This window comes from Ixodes scapularis, unplaced genomic scaffold (genome assembly GCF_016920785.2).
Source record: "Ixodes scapularis isolate PalLabHiFi unplaced genomic scaffold, ASM1692078v2 PGA_scaffold8__174_contigs__length_109621045, whole genome shotgun sequence".
Classification (NCBI taxonomy): Eukaryota; Metazoa; Arthropoda; class Arachnida; order Ixodida; family Ixodidae; genus Ixodes; species Ixodes scapularis.
Genome location: NW_024609883.1, coordinates 9,640,164 through 9,655,449, shown reverse-complemented (window position 1 = coordinate 9,655,449; position 15,286 = coordinate 9,640,164). Strand labels below are relative to the sequence as shown.

General features: G+C 46.7%; 1 protein-coding gene across 1 annotated transcript in view; it reads left to right on the top strand.

Moving 5' to 3' along the window:
• Positions 1 to 15,286, top strand: part of LOC8041283 (laminin subunit beta-1) — a 97,985-nt gene that overhangs the window by 47,887 nt on the left and 34,812 nt on the right. The window contains exons 15-20 of the mRNA XM_029993932.4: positions 493 to 688; positions 2,039 to 2,182; positions 5,675 to 5,906; positions 7,445 to 7,608; positions 10,042 to 10,326; positions 14,684 to 14,920. Coding sequence (XP_029849792.2) covers positions 493 to 688; positions 2,039 to 2,182; positions 5,675 to 5,906; positions 7,445 to 7,608; positions 10,042 to 10,326; positions 14,684 to 14,920 — 1,258 coding nt within the window. The remainder of the gene's footprint in view (positions 1 to 492; positions 689 to 2,038; positions 2,183 to 5,674; positions 5,907 to 7,444; positions 7,609 to 10,041; positions 10,327 to 14,683; positions 14,921 to 15,286) is intronic.

Sequence of the window (15,286 nt, the reverse complement as noted above, 5' to 3'; positions counted from 1 at the left end):
GCACTGCGTGTCCATCAGCAACAGGTCAGCACCAGTCAGCGCGCCAACATGCGTAGAGCAAGGATGATGTACATGTTTTTGCATTCATTACTCGCAGGGAGTGCTTAGGTGTACCTCAATCTTTTATTTTTTTAGGGTTTTGTATTTTCTAAGTGGAGAATACAAGTGGTGAGTTACCTTCTTTATATAACTGGACGTTTTCGTTTTGTATTTTTTTATGTTTTTGTAGCTTTTTAAGTGGAAAGTACAAGTGGTGCGCAAATGTATGTCGACCCATTGTGTAGTTTGACGACGACATTGAGAAGCATGTCCAGTTCCAAAACGGTGTGTCAGTTTAGCATCACCCATCGTAGCATGTGTTAGGGGATCGGTGGCAAGAAAGCTTACTTTACTTTACGGAAGCGAGCAGCAAGTTCATCGCCTCCAAACTAAAAGGACGTTCGGATAAAGCGCCTTGTACGATTCAACCTCGGCGGTATGCCCGCTTTTCAGATGGTGCTCCTTCCCCACATCAACGCCATCCCTTTCTTCCACGGAACTCCTGCCAACGAGTACCGCAGGGATGAGTTTGAGCGGTTCCGATGCGGCCAGGCGTTCTACACGGTCCGCAGGGGTTCCTCCTCCGTGCCGGACATTTGCAAGAAGTACCTCTACAGCATTGGCTTCTACGTCTACGGAGGGGCCCACGGTGAGACCCGACGAGGCCAGAACATTACTTTGTCTTAATGGACCTTTTTCGAAAGTGCGCGCCCCCTAGCGGCTGCTGCGACAATTGTCCGAGTCCGCTGTTGCTCGGGCATGCACTCGGAGCAAGTACGGTGCGATCCACTTATAACGATTAACTGCTTATAACGATCAGTTTCTAGAGTTTCTAGACTAGAAACAATGAGTTTCTAGTCCAGATACAATGATAATCGGTTGTAACGATTGGATTTTCGGGTTTTCTCATTATCGTTATAAGTGGACTACACTGTACTGGACACGGAGCTGGACACAGAGACCGAGTCATTCTTCGGTGCGAACCCGGCTCGTACAGCGTCGGCGTTTTGCGAGGACTCGGATAGAGTCGCGCTCTTAGTTCCCGAGAAATGGCGACCACCGATGTAGCTTGATGGGGTTTTGAAGAGGGCCTATTCCGATTTGCTGCTTTTAGGGAGCCGCTGTCTCCTGAATTTGAGTCGTATATTCTCACTGCGTTCACCACTAAGTTGACAGGGTGGCGGAAGCTACGTGCTCGCCGGATCAATCACCCGCCTGCCCCTCCCGCCAGCCGCCTGCGAGTATGTGCGAGGGGCGCAATCACGCAGTTCGAAGATTGGCCGGCCCAACGACCGCGTAGTGTCTGCCCCTTTGTCAGCTCGGCGGGGAAGAGAATTCAGTTGCTGCCTTTCTGGCTGTTTTTATCGTAGCGCCGACAAACGGAGACATTTGATAGTCTTACAAATGGGTTGCAGCTCATTGTTTTCATGATTGTACTGAGCTGCATCTTAAGAATGTGTTAATAGAATTTGCACTTAAAAGGACCCCGCATTAATATGTCGTGTGTTGTGCTCTGTCCTATTTGTTTATTCATCTGCGCGTAAAATAAAAAAGGATTTTTTGTCGTACTGTTTACTTCAGTGGCTGCGTGCACACTGCTCAGAACCTCGAGCATGAAAGATAAGCGTAAACTATGGCACTTTTTTAAGTACGCTAGAATGTGGGAGTAATTTGGGGTATGCTGCAATCCCGGCAACCTGGAACAACGAGCAAAACGATAGCTGGGAAACAAAATTCTAATGAAAGCGACAACCCCAGTGTTCGCATTCTTTATCGGTGTTCACACTCTCTCTTAGCTAAGTCGGTTTTGTTTCTTTTCATTCTCACTGTTTACCTTTTGAGAAGATGCCTCACGAATTAAGTTAGCTCGTTTCAAGCTCTGCATCCTCGCTACTTTTTCTCAGATTGTCCCGTGCATATTCACTCCGCAGTACCGATTTTGTCCAGTTCAGTGTGGTGATTGTTGGACGTGCACTCTTGCGTGCTGCGCACATTGCAGACTGCAGGTGCGATGCCCAGGGGTCTCACAGCAGCGTGTGCAACACCCTGGGAGGCCAGTGCCAGTGCAAAGCCAACGTGGTCGGACGCAACTGCGACCGCTGCGCCCCCGGAACCTACGGCTTCGGCCCTGGAGGATGCAGGCGTAAGTCTGCCCTCTTTGCAGTTACAGCGGGTTGCCAGCGCGGTTGACCACGGTCGGAGATTCATCCTTTCGGGGTCCACCGATTGCATTCGCAGTCTTAGGATTTCTCGGCACGGTAAACACCTGCACCCAGGCGATGAGTTAATGAACTCCACATCGAATGTGACCTTTTCTCGGTCCGGGGGTTGTCTTACTCCGTTGAAGTTGCAGGAAGTTACAAAGTCACAAAACCGCTGTTTTGTATGGGAGGCATACGAGTGAGTCGTTTAATAAACCTAGTGCTAACAGCCTGACGACGGAATACCGTATTTACTCGCAGAATGAACGCACTTTTTTTTCCGAAAAATTGATGCAAAGTTAGGGGGGGCGTTCATTACGCGAAGTAAAATTTTTGTGTCCATATTTACTCGCATAATGAACGGACCTTTTATCCTGAAAAATCGAAGCAACTTCTTATCTCTTTGCGCGCGGCGCCCGACCCCGTAACCAAACTAAGCTGTGCAAAAAAAGAAAAAAACTCCTCTTTGTTTTCTTTCTTCTAGTCCCTCCGTTTTTTTTGTTTTTTTTGTTGTTGCCGCCTTTCCCGAGCTCATTTGTTTGCTTAGGCGAGGGCTCTCCGCTAATCTTTCTTATCTCCTTGCGAGCGGCGCACGACCCCCCGTAACCAAATTGCGCTGTGCAAAAAAAGAAAAAAAAAAAAAAAAGCTCTTTTTTTTTTTTATTTCCTTGGGGTTTTTTTTTTTCTGCCGCCTTTCGCAAGCTGCTTCGTTTGCTTAGAGGGCTTCTCCGCTCCTCTTTCTTACCTCCTTGCGCGCGGCGCGCGACCCGCTTAACCAAACTGCGCTGTGCAAAAAAAAAAAAAAAGAGCTTTTTTTTGTTTTTGTTTTCTCTTAGTTCCGCGGGGTTTTTTTTTCTTTTCTTTTTGCCGCCTTTCGCAAGCTGCTTTGTTCGCTTAGAGCGCTTCTCCGTTTCTCTTTCCTACCTCCTTGCGCGCGGCGGCGCGCGAACCCAAAGTCCAGACTGCGTTGTGCAAAAAAAAAGCTTTTCCATGGTTGTTTTTTTTTTTGCTTCCGTTGGATCTTTGCCAATTCTTTTTAACACGTTTTGCAAGGCGCTTTGTTCGCTCACGCTGCCCATGCATTCGCGACCTCGCTGCACCGGGACAGAGAAGTGCGTTCATTTCGCGCGCGTGGGGGAGGGGGTCAAAATTTTGACGTCGGAGTTGGGGGTGCGTTTATTGCGCGAGTGAAAGAAAAAGTCGAAATTTTGAGAGCCGACTTGGGGGGTGCGTTCATTACGCGAGTGCGTTCATTGTGCGAGTAAATACGTAGCTTAGAAAATGAACCGAGAAGTTAGACGAGATGCTTTAAGGGTGCAGTGGGTAACTCCCTACCTGACTGTAGTAACTCACTGGTTTCCACTTTGTTATTATTTTTATGATGCAGTTCAGTTTTCATAATGTGGTGGAGAGCTTGCACTGAGTGCTTTGCAGCAGACCTGACTTGGTTAGGAAATAAAACTTTTGGAGTAGACGGCACTCTAAATTGTTTAGGCATTTATTTTCTTCGAGGACAGGGACGAGTGTAAGGAAGTAAACAGGATGAGTGCAATGAAGAACAGAGGTAGGAAATAAGCATGTTTCACCTACTCTTTCTATTTCTTCCAGATATCCTTTATTTTTAGTTGAAATAATCTGTTAGTTTCAAGCCAGTAGTAATTATGTCTTCTACTTGTTCTGTAAAGAGTGGTTGCTTATTTTGCCAGGAGTGTATGCTCTGTATTTTATGGTAATGCTCATGTACTAACTAATCAATTCATCCCGTCGAACTGCACCCGATAAATCAAAATGTTGTACCAACTTTTCAAAAACATTTTAGAAGCCTTTTTTACGTCACACACAATTTTCGTGCCACTCGTACAGGGCAGCAACTTCTCGTGTGCGTTCGACTGCATCTAGAAGGCATAAAGTAGCTTCAAAACCTCCAAAGCTTACCCCGCAGAGCAATGTGGCAAGAATGAGACCTTTGCAAGTGCATCGCAGAGATGAAGTAGAAGATACGCAATGATATAAGCACATTGTGAATGGATTACTTTAATTTAAAAGAATACAGACAAGAAGGACAAAAAAAAAAAATAGAGTGGGCATCTTTTTTTTTTGCGTTTTTATTTTTTGAAATAAAAGTAGAAGGATCTGCTCAAGATCCTTTAAAATTATTTCAAAACAGCCAAACAGGTTGAGTGGCCAAGGCGCATTCTAGAAAACACGAGTTCTCAAACTGGGTGTTCCAAAGAGAGATTTACAGGGTTTCTTCACCGCAAAAATGAACTATGCACCGTCGAATGCCCATCCTCCTCCCAAATGTAGGACCAGCAGTCCAAACCAGATGCCAAAGTTTCAGAACAAACCGCTATCTCCATAAAAAATTGTAAAAGTGATTTTTTGAAATTTTTAATCGTAAATTGGTGGCTGACGGGCTCTCAAATACTTGGATGGAGCTGAGTGGCACCAGTAACCAGAGACGGGAAAAACGGTCCAGTTTCCTATTAAAATCTTTAAGAAAATCGCAGCTTTTTTTTATTGGGATAACAATTAGTTCTGAAACTTTGGCATCTGGATTCGGACTGCTAGCGGTACATTTGGGTAGGAAATGGGCGTTCAGAAATGCATAATTTATTGTTGCGACAACAAAAAATTGAAAGTTGTTTACAAATCTCTGTAACGCGAAGTTAGAGCGCAGCTCTTGAGGAGGAGGAGGGGAGGGTATGGAGGAGAGGGTATGCCCCTCCTCCTCCTTCCATCTTCCCCCTCCTCCTCCTCCTCTGTACCTTCCCCTCCTCCTCCTTCCATCTGCACGTGACATTAGTTATCCCACTAAATCTAGCAGTGAAACTGAATTGGTGTTGAGGTCCCATGACGTCAATTTCCCTCTACACCTGTCTGAGAAACTGAGCTATATTTAGCGGAAAATTTAATGTCACATGATCTTAATACCAATTCGGTTTCCCCGCTTAATTTAGTGGCGAAAAAGGCGTCACATGACTTGGTGACACGTCACCTTTTCATAGGTGACGTGACACCAAGTCACGTCACCTAGCTAGGGCAACAAATTATTCTGTGATCTGCTTTGCGTTACCAAACTTAGTGGCACCGGTGGATGGGAGAGTTCAGTTAGCGAAGGTTCGGTGTTAAGAAAGGAGGTGGGTGCCACAACAATTTTTCGTGTCCTTGATGTGTCACTTAGTTTGCTGTTTCAGTTGCGGAAAAAGGCTGTTGTTTCCTCCCTCTCCGTTTTTTTGTTTTTCCACGGTGCCTATTTAAGCATTTTTTGGCAAATGAAAACTTCACCTGTGTTTCGAACCTTCAGTGTTTGTGTCATTTTCTACCTGCAGTTTCTGTTGTTGTTTTTTTGTCATGTTTCTTATTAAGATGGAGAAATTTGAGAACCCCGGCTATAAAAGCCAGAATTGCCGAAACTTCTGGCGTTGTTGCAGCCTGTGACTGCAACGGCATTGGGTCCCTGGACAACTTCTGCGACGCCCAGACGGGCCAGTGTAAGTGCCGCCCCAACACGTACGGGCGCCAGTGCGACGAGTGCCAGCCGGGCTACTGGAACTACCCCAACTGCCAGCGCTGCGAGTGCCACGGACACGCAGACACCTGTGACTCCCGCACGGGACACTGCAGCCACTGCCGGGACTTCACCAGTGGACCGCACTGCGACAGGTCAGAACCGGCTTGGACTCACCCTCATTCGTACATTTCGCGCCGTTTTTATTGCGCATGTAGTGACGTAAAAGACGGATGTGAGATGCACAGTCACAGACCGTGGCTCAGCTCTATCTGGAGTATTCTTCTAATGCTTTACTTGAGTTGGCAGTATCGGCGAAAATTGAGTTCCATTATGGTGCCTAGAATCTGTCTGACTGGGGTGTTTAGCATCCCATAGGCTGTTTTCACTGATTAAAAGGTTAAAAGGCGCAAACAAACAGGACGAAGAAAGAGACACGTACGACACAGACAGGCGCCTTTCAACCTTTTAATCGATATGAACCAACTAGCCCCAACCAAAGTTTTATTGTTTTCACTGACATCATTTTGTCCCCCATTTTTTTTTTTATATACGCTTCCCGCTGCGTGCTGAGCATTCTTAAGCTTCACACGACACCCTCAGGTATGTAATGCACGAAAGCTTATAAGGTTCATCACAGTGTACCAACAAAATGGTGGATTGATGTGACATGAAAACACTCTACTCCTCCCATGCAGTTGGTTACAAAATGTGTCGCAGGAGCTGGAATGTCGTGCCGTCGGATGTCGCGATCCTGGTGGTTGGTTGGTTGTAGAAGTTTGTGCCAGAAATACGAGCCAGTGCATGTGTTACTATTGTCGCAGTGTCCCAATTCGTGGGTGCCAAAGTTTTGTGGGGACTACCGAGTCGAAGAATGGCCTACGGCTGAACACGCGTCTGCTGCATTCAGCTCCACTGCTGTGCCACTGCCAGGATTGGGGCAGGCAATAGCATAGAAAGTCTGGGATGTCATAAGAAGGAAATCGAGAGACCAAAAATGAGAATGTGCGCGCACACATAAGTTGGAGATGCACTCCAGCTCATATTTGCATTTCTTAATATTCTGCGTCGATGCCAAGGCCTTTTGTCGTGGGAACTGCGCAGTGCCCAGCATCGAAAAGCAGAACAATCAGTTATGAGCCCAGCTGTTGTGAAAACAAAGCCGGCGGCTGTCAAACGTTTTCAGTAAGGAGGATGCTGATGCATGCAGCATGCTTACTGTACTGCACCCAAAGTGATAAAAACAGGCGAAAGGAAGATATTTCACTTGTAGTCGAGCACTAATGGAAAAGAAAAATATTTGTTGTCTTTCTAAATTCGAATGTGAGTTAAATTCGAGCCACTCTGCGCTTTTCATAAGCGTTAATTTACCGAGTTGATTGCTCGTGGAGTCGTAAATAATGGATAATGCACTTTTAACGCACTCAGAGGTCATCACATGGCAGAAACATATTGTCTGTGAGCAGAACGACAATGAACTCGGTTGGTAGAGCCTGCATCAAGGGGACGAAATCAACCCCTTTGTTTGAAAATTGTTGAAAGAAGGGGAGGGTGTGGAAGAAGAGGTGAGCTAACAACAGTGGAAAGCAGGAAGTGTACGTCAGTCTGTAAAAAGCAGGTGTGTGCTGGGTCATTGATTTTGCAAAGTTGTTCTTGAGATGCCATCTCCATTGGGACCGACTGTTGCATGCAGGTGCGAGACCGGCTTCTACGGCGACCCTCGGTACGGTGTGGACATTCCGTGTCGCCCGTGCCCTTGCCCCGGCACCATTGACAGCGGGGTGAACCACGCCACCAGCTGCGACCTGGATCCCCGCACGGGCAACGTGGCCTGCCACTGCTCTCCGGGATACGTCGGTGGGTTTGTCGCTGCACCAACCGAGCGTTGACTGCTGTCGATTGACCTCCTTACGTATGGCTTGCATGTGACTTTACTGCACCATGCTCGGGGTCATTCCTGCTTGTTCTTGCTCCCGAAAAGAAAGTGAATGATTTAAGATATGGGCTGCAGAAGCTCTTTCCTCAGCAGAATGGACACCAAAGTGGCAGCTGGTATGACGTCAATGCGAGCCATATGTTCATTGCTGCCAGCTTTTCTCAACTGGCAGCTTTTGATGACCTTCGGGCACTTAGAAAAGGGTCTCTGATACCGCATAATCTGTGTTTTTGTGATATTGTCCTAAACTATTGAGAACGATGACTAAGAGAGCACCATGCAAATCTGAAATTTGGGCGGAGCATATTAATAAAAACAAAAATAGCTACAGGATTTTAAGTTTGAAGTTTCTGCATGAAGAAGCGCATCAGAAGCGAAAATTGCCTTTTGTGTTTGCGTTTTGGTGCCTGCTCTGTTGAGAAGTTGCTTGTCTCACTTCCACTTGGGTATGGCATGGGCAGTAGCATCCGCTACTATCCACAAGCATTGTGCACTGCAACGATATTGCAATACAATCATTTCCGCAACCCTCTGTGAGACGACAATGCTCAATGCCGAGATCAAAGCCCAAACTTTTGGGGTACTTTAATGCACCATTGTACTATTGTCCTCCAGGTTGTGAAATGCAAAACCATACCAGCCGCCTTGACTTCTGGTCACTCTCTTTGATATTTTGAAATCAACCTGCTTGTTTGGTTCAAGACAGCTGTTTACAACATGTTTCATAAAAATTGCTAGCATATCTTGCGAAAGGAAATGAGGGAAAAATCCTCCAAGTAAAAGATGAAGAAGAAAAAAAAAAATTTTAACCTACTGTAAAATACCGGGGGAGTCCCCAGCCCACTTGCAATCTTGTATAGATTGCAGAATTTCCAAGGCTGGGGAATGTTAATAGTGAACGCTTGAACAAAGTAGGCTCTTCTGTGGTATTTTACGGTAGTACGTTTATATGAAATGTGCGAAGACGTCGGAGAGGAATTTAATTGTATCTTAATACTACGGACAAAGCCGGGATGCACGATGTGCAACATGATTTGAGCGCCTCCCACTATGGAGTGACCAAATTTTTTGCACTATTAAGAGTACAAAAATACAAAATATCACCATGCTAACCAAATCCTTTCCGCTAGCACAGGGGATAGGTGTGGTATTACCGAACAAGAGGTCAGTGGTGCGATTCCCACTGAGGAAGATGGTCCTTTGCAAAGACACCTGGCCATGTCATCATAGCTTTTGTTACAACATTATTTGTTACAACTCTATGCTTTGAATCTAGTCCTAAAACAGTTTTTGGGTTTAAAAGTAGCTCTTAAAGCATCTATACAGGCGAACTCCTGTGATACATTATTCAGGGAACTGCGATAAAAAAAGTTATCCGTGAAAATGCAATAACTCTCGCACAGTAATTTGGTTTGTCGACCTTCACAAATACAGAAAGTTTCGCATAACAGCACCTCATGCACCTAAGGCTTTTCATGAAGCAATTTCTAAATGATCAATCAGTGCAGAAAGCAAGTTTGTCTGCTTCTTGCACAGGGGTTGCGATGATGTCAGAAACTGACATCATCGCAACCCATGTGCAGTTTCAGTCAGAAATTGACTGACTGAAAAAAAAACAAAAAAAAATAGTGGGTAGATCTCAAGGCATCTAGCATTGAGGTCTAGCCACTACATCCTCCCAATCTAAGCCAATCAGAGCTTGGCGTTGCTCTCACGTCACCGCAACTCCTGCATAAGAAGCAGACGACTTGCTCTCCGCGTAGGTGTCAACATTTGTCAATTGTTCAATTATAATTTTATTACAGGGCATGAAGGGGCTGATTTCAATGAGATGAGCATAACGTTACAAAAGAGCATCATAAAAAACCATGGTACAGCCGCTAAATTTTGCTAAATTAAGTTAGTACAGCTAACTAATATTATTAATTAGGGTAATCGCGATAATTAATTATATTTAGAGGGCTACACTCATACTTTTGCTGCACACTGCATCTCCTGACTTTATTCTTCGGATTGATTCTAAAATATGCGGACGAATGAACCATACTCTATCGAATCTAACGAGGGTTAGTACGAAGCCGCCGAAAGATAGTCTTTGGCAGAGACAAGACTCAAACTCTGGGCCTCGCAATTACTGGTCGGGCATCCCAACCACTATACCACACCGCCTTGCCCTTTCGGCATTACCCATCTGTCTTGTTAATGTACCGAAACGAAGTGCATTCAGTCAAAGGTATTGATACATTAAAATTTTTTAATTCAAATCCACTCCAAACTGGAGCGTCTGGCACGTTCAAAATAGCATGTTGCTCGCACAAGCCCCGCTTTTTACGCTGTCCCAATGCATGTTGCAGGGGAGCGCTGTGACCGGTGCGCCAACAACTACTACGGGGAGCCCAACGCGCCGGGCGGGGAGTGCCGGCGCTGCGAGTGCAGCGGGAACACGGATGACACGCAGCCGGGCAACTGTGACTCCCGCACGGGCGTGTGCCTGCGCTGCCTGTACAACACGGAGGGCCACCACTGCGAGCGCTGCAAGCCGGGCCACTACGGGGACGCCTCGCGCCAGCAGTGCCTCGAGTGCGTCTGCAACATGCTCGGCATGGACCACACCAGGGGATACTGCGACGCCGTAACAGGTAGGGCTCCCGGACAGAAATCCACGCTCGGCGTTTCTATGGCGCTCAGAACACGTTCTCCGATTGGCGCGCTTACCATGTCCTCGTAAGTGGTCCCTCGATTTTCGCCCGACGACGTTGTGGAAGTGTCGGCGTTGTCGCCGGCCACGGTGCGCCTGACGTGGTGGACGTGGTAGACGCCTGTTCTGCTCCAGGTCGCTCTCCAGCTTGACAGTAAAAAAAACAAAAAAATTTCACCACCAGAGTTGGGACTTCGCAAAGATTGGGTTTGCTCGTGCTCTTTGCCAGGACTTCTAGTGATAGTCGCTGGAACCACCACATTCGACAACATGACACGCTGGCTTCTGTGGTGTCATTCGTTGTCACTTTGGGACCGCTTTTGATGAATGGGCGGGACGGGATGCTAAACGCACCAGTCAAAGACGCATTCCAGCCGCCGTAACATTCCTTATAAGGACTAACGAGCATTGTTGCGCGAATGCGCGAGACGTACCATAATTACTTGTGTGTGACCCGCATCAAAATTTATGTGCGGAGCGCAAGTTCGTCCGTTTCTTTTGCAGGGGTTGTGGTGATGTTAGAAAGACGTCGAGCTCTGATTGGCTCTGATTGAAGGATAGAGGGTAGACCTCAAAGATAGCTGTCTTGGGGTTTACCCATTATCCTTCAATCAGAGCCAATCAGAGCTCGGCATTCTGACGTCACCACAACCACCTGCAAAAAAAGCGGACGAACTTGTGCTCCGCATAAAATGAAAGGCGAAGTGGGGGTGCAGGTTATAAGCGAATTTCGGCAGGCAGTGCGGCCTCGATGCTCACGAAGCTGTAGGGACCGATTCCCCACGGGCCCTCTTCTCCGGACTCTTCTAGGGGCTTTCTTCTCCTCACGTAGCCATCTTCGCATTGCTTTTGCGGGCTGAGCAACTGACGTCTGACCGTCCAATGCTGCTCCACGCTGACTGTCATCAGGTCCGTTGCCGAGGAGATCGGAAACCAAGCGGCAGGCCGGAACTACGACGGCTACGACGTTGACGAGTCATGCATGCGAGAATCGAGGAAGAAAATTCACAGGGTCTCTTCTGTTATCCCTAGGACGACTTCGAGGCAAAAGCCCAAGAGCCAATCCCGGTGATAGCGAACCTCCGAAGACAGCGCGCTCTCTGACGACACACTTTGGGTGCTATTAATCTCGCGGCATGTCGCACGCCCGCTCTTCACTGCTGCCCGAGCGAGAGTGTCCTCCTCTCCCACTGGGTTTGTGCTGCGCGCGCGCCTTCGCCGATTCTGGCGCAAGTAACGCCATCTCGTGGTACAGTGGCAAACTGTGGGTTTTGGTACCTTTCGTGTCACCGATGCGTTTTCATACCTTTTGTGTCGCCGACGTGTTTTTATACTTTTCATGTTGTCAACGTGTTTTCACTCAAGGACTTCGAAGGTCGACTGAACGATGAGACATATAAGGTTTGCCTTTATGGAGCCTGCAAACCGTAAGCAATGACCGAAGATCATTCCGCGATCCGAAGACTGGTGCCACGGCTGGTGCATACCAGCCGTGGCATATACAGTCTAAGCTCGTTATATCAGACCTTGATTTTGACCAAGATTTTGGTCTGTTGTAGAAGGAGTATGTTGTATGCAGATATGAAGTTGAGTCAATGGTGCATAGAGGAAAACCAACCGAACCTCACAAATCGATATGTTATATCCAAATATCTGTTGTAACCAGGTCTGTTATAATGAGCTTAGACTGTAGCAAGAAGATTTTTAAGTCCCCTTGATTAGGTATAGCTGGGCATCGCGAAGCTTCTTCGAAAAGAGAAGAAGTTGCAGTCACGCTGTATGGCAGAGGTCCAGCGTGACCGCGGCTTTTCCAGACGAGATTGTGAGAAACAGTTTCAAAAATTGCGTGACGGCACAGATGACGATGCTATCTGAAGCAATGATGGCACCTCAGATGATAGCTGCAGTGACTGCAGCAATGAGTGTATTCAAAATAAAGATATGGTTTCTAGCGAGATCTGGACATTGCTTTGCATGGTTAGTGCTGATAATGTGCGGGGCATTTTTTTGTTTTTTTCCGAGAGTAGTGAGGTGGGGGTGCGGGTTATATGAGGGGGAAGCATTTGCTTCTGAGGACCACTCATTTTAGTGCTGAGCTGCCACTTGCTTCCAAGGGTCACATGAGGTATGGGCCTCATGAGGTATGGGCCCCATGCCTTGGTGCATTTAAGGCTAGTAGCAAGACAAACACTAACACATCAAGGGGCTTTAGTCAGGTGACACCCAGAATCAACTGGGATGAGATTTGGAATGAGTTGCAACATATACAGTCTAGGCATCTGCAAATAGTGGATTTTGAGCTCAAAGCAAGTTTAAAGCGAATACTAGTAGTTTGGTTGAATAATTTTGAATCAAATATCTAATAGTTTCTCTAAGCCTTTCACTACTGCTCCATGCTTAAAAGAAAACCCAGCTGAACTTGTGAAGGTTGTTGCCAAGCTTCCACTTGTCTAGTTCTAGTATAAGTTCATTTTAATCTAACTATATTTATTCACTGTGACCTTTGAAAAGGTAATGCCTACATTTAGATGGCAAGTACACGACACATTTGACATAAAGTTAAACCTTTAGCAATGCTCAGCTATACCTAATCGAGGGAATTTATTAATATCCTCGCTATATGCAAACATATTTTTTTTTATCATGTATGCTTAACATATATTTTCAGGGCATCTCTACTTAACACACAATACTCATGCATGCCAGTTTAAATTTTAAGATTTTACTGCAATGTAGATATCACCATTCACAAAGTTTCTGTTTTTTTGTTTTTTTTTAATACACCAGGTGCTTGTATGCACCATGCCGCTTTGAAAATGGGCTTTCCTCCTAAGCCCGTGGCTGCAATATTTCTACTTTTCTAAATGTTGATCGCGGAAGGTTAGCCCTCTTGAGTTCGCTTCTTATCAAGCATCGGTGCACTGCAAAAAAGCCACACCTGTTGAACCAAGCTTAGCTGGCCTTGCTTTACTGCAGTGGACCGGTGCTCGGTAAAGGTGTATCCACACGACGGACCAAATTGCTGTTTTGGTCCGCGGGCCGCGCATCACGTGATCTTATGTCACCGCTTTTCGAGGTCCGCCGGCGGTCCGCGGCCCGCGCTTGTGAGAAATGCCAAGCGACTTTTCTCGCCCGGACCTTGGCGGCGGACCGCAGCGTTTTTAATATAATTGAAGTGATAAGTCTGGCAGCAAGCTGACTTTTGTTGTTCGGATTGGAATCTAAATCGAAAGTCGTGTTCTTTTGGCGCCAACTGTTGAAGACGAAGAAGACAAACCTTTTGTTGTGCGACGATGGCGGCATGGTGCGACGATGCAACTTTTTACTTCACCGCGCTCGCGGAGCAATTCACGCTTTGTGGGACGATAGTTGCATGCCCTTTTTGGGTTCACTTAAGTCCTCCTCGTCCTCAATAGTCAACGCCAGGGCCACCGCAGCCAAGCGTCTCTTTCGTTCAACCTCCATCTTGGCTCCTTACAAATAGAGCTCTATACTCCTCCGTAGGAGCTATATTGTGCTCTACTTACAAATAGCCTCAAAGCAGCTCGCTGCATGAGTTTGACGGAGCTGTGACGTCGAGGGTTGGACCGGCCCGTTTCCTCTGTCGTCTGCTCTTTTTGTCCGCCGTGTGGATGCTCATTGTAGCCGGGCGGCCCGCAAGCCGCGCATCACGTGATCAATCGGTCCGCGGCCCGGTCTGTCGTGTTGATACATGTTAAGAAGCACACTCACCGGGCTAACGTAACACGATCAACACTTCAAAAAATATGAATATTGCAGTTCTCGAAGCGAATATCGAATTGCATATTATTTGAAACTATTATTCGAAAATTTGCGTGACACCATAAATGCATAAATAAAAGAGGCGTACAAAAGCATGAGGCAGTTGCCAGCTTAATAAATTTGAGCATGTTGATAATGTTACAAGAATAAATGGAAAGCAACAAAAATGATGAAGACAGATTTTGTCCCATCTTCATTCTTTTTTTTTTTTTTGCTTTACATTTATCGTATATGAAGTTTGGCCCAAACGCATGCCTTTAGCACCTTCAAAGAACTTTGATCACCATGGTATATTTGTTTTTAGGATGCGTTATGGGGTACAGCCATGAGTGCAATATTCGTCTCCTCCGAAGCAAGCAGTAGTAGGGTGGCCGATCTATGACTGAGTCGACTTACAATCTTTTGTTGATGCATAGTCATTCACCAACAACTTCCTAAACATGGCTAATTCTGTTGCAATTCGTGCGATGGTACAAGTGGCCTTGGTGCTCACACGCCATTCCCTCTGTTGCCAGGCCAGTGTCCCTGCCTGCCAAACGTGGAGGGCCGGTCGTGCGACCGCTGTGCCCCCAACTTCTGGAAGATTGCCAGCGGGGAAGGGTGCGAAGACTGCGGCTGCGACCCCCAGGGCTCGTACGACCTCAAGTGCAACGAATTCGACGGGCAGTGTCCCTGCAAGCCGGGCCACGGAGGTCGCCAGTGCAACCAGTGCCAGGACCTCCACTGGGGAAACCCCAGAGTTCGTTGCTACCGTGAGTTTGATGCAAACACCAAAGCCGGTCGATTTAAAAGCACTCTGGTTGCCGGTGCACCGATATACCGTAATATCGCGTAAGGACGCCCTCCCAGAATGGAGAGATAAATGGTAAAAACATGGGGTGGGCCATCTTTGGGGATGTGAAAGCAACTTTTTATAAAAAGTTAGCGATGAACATTGGGGCACTCACTAAGAATTACATGACACTGGAACTGATACCGTAGATTGCAGGTGGGGCGAATTCAAGTTCTACTATACGATAAACGCGTGGAAAATCGCTACAACCTCCGGTGTCTAGGGAAAAGATACCACAGATTGCGGATGCAACATATATACACTTCACTGTGCAACAAACGCGCGG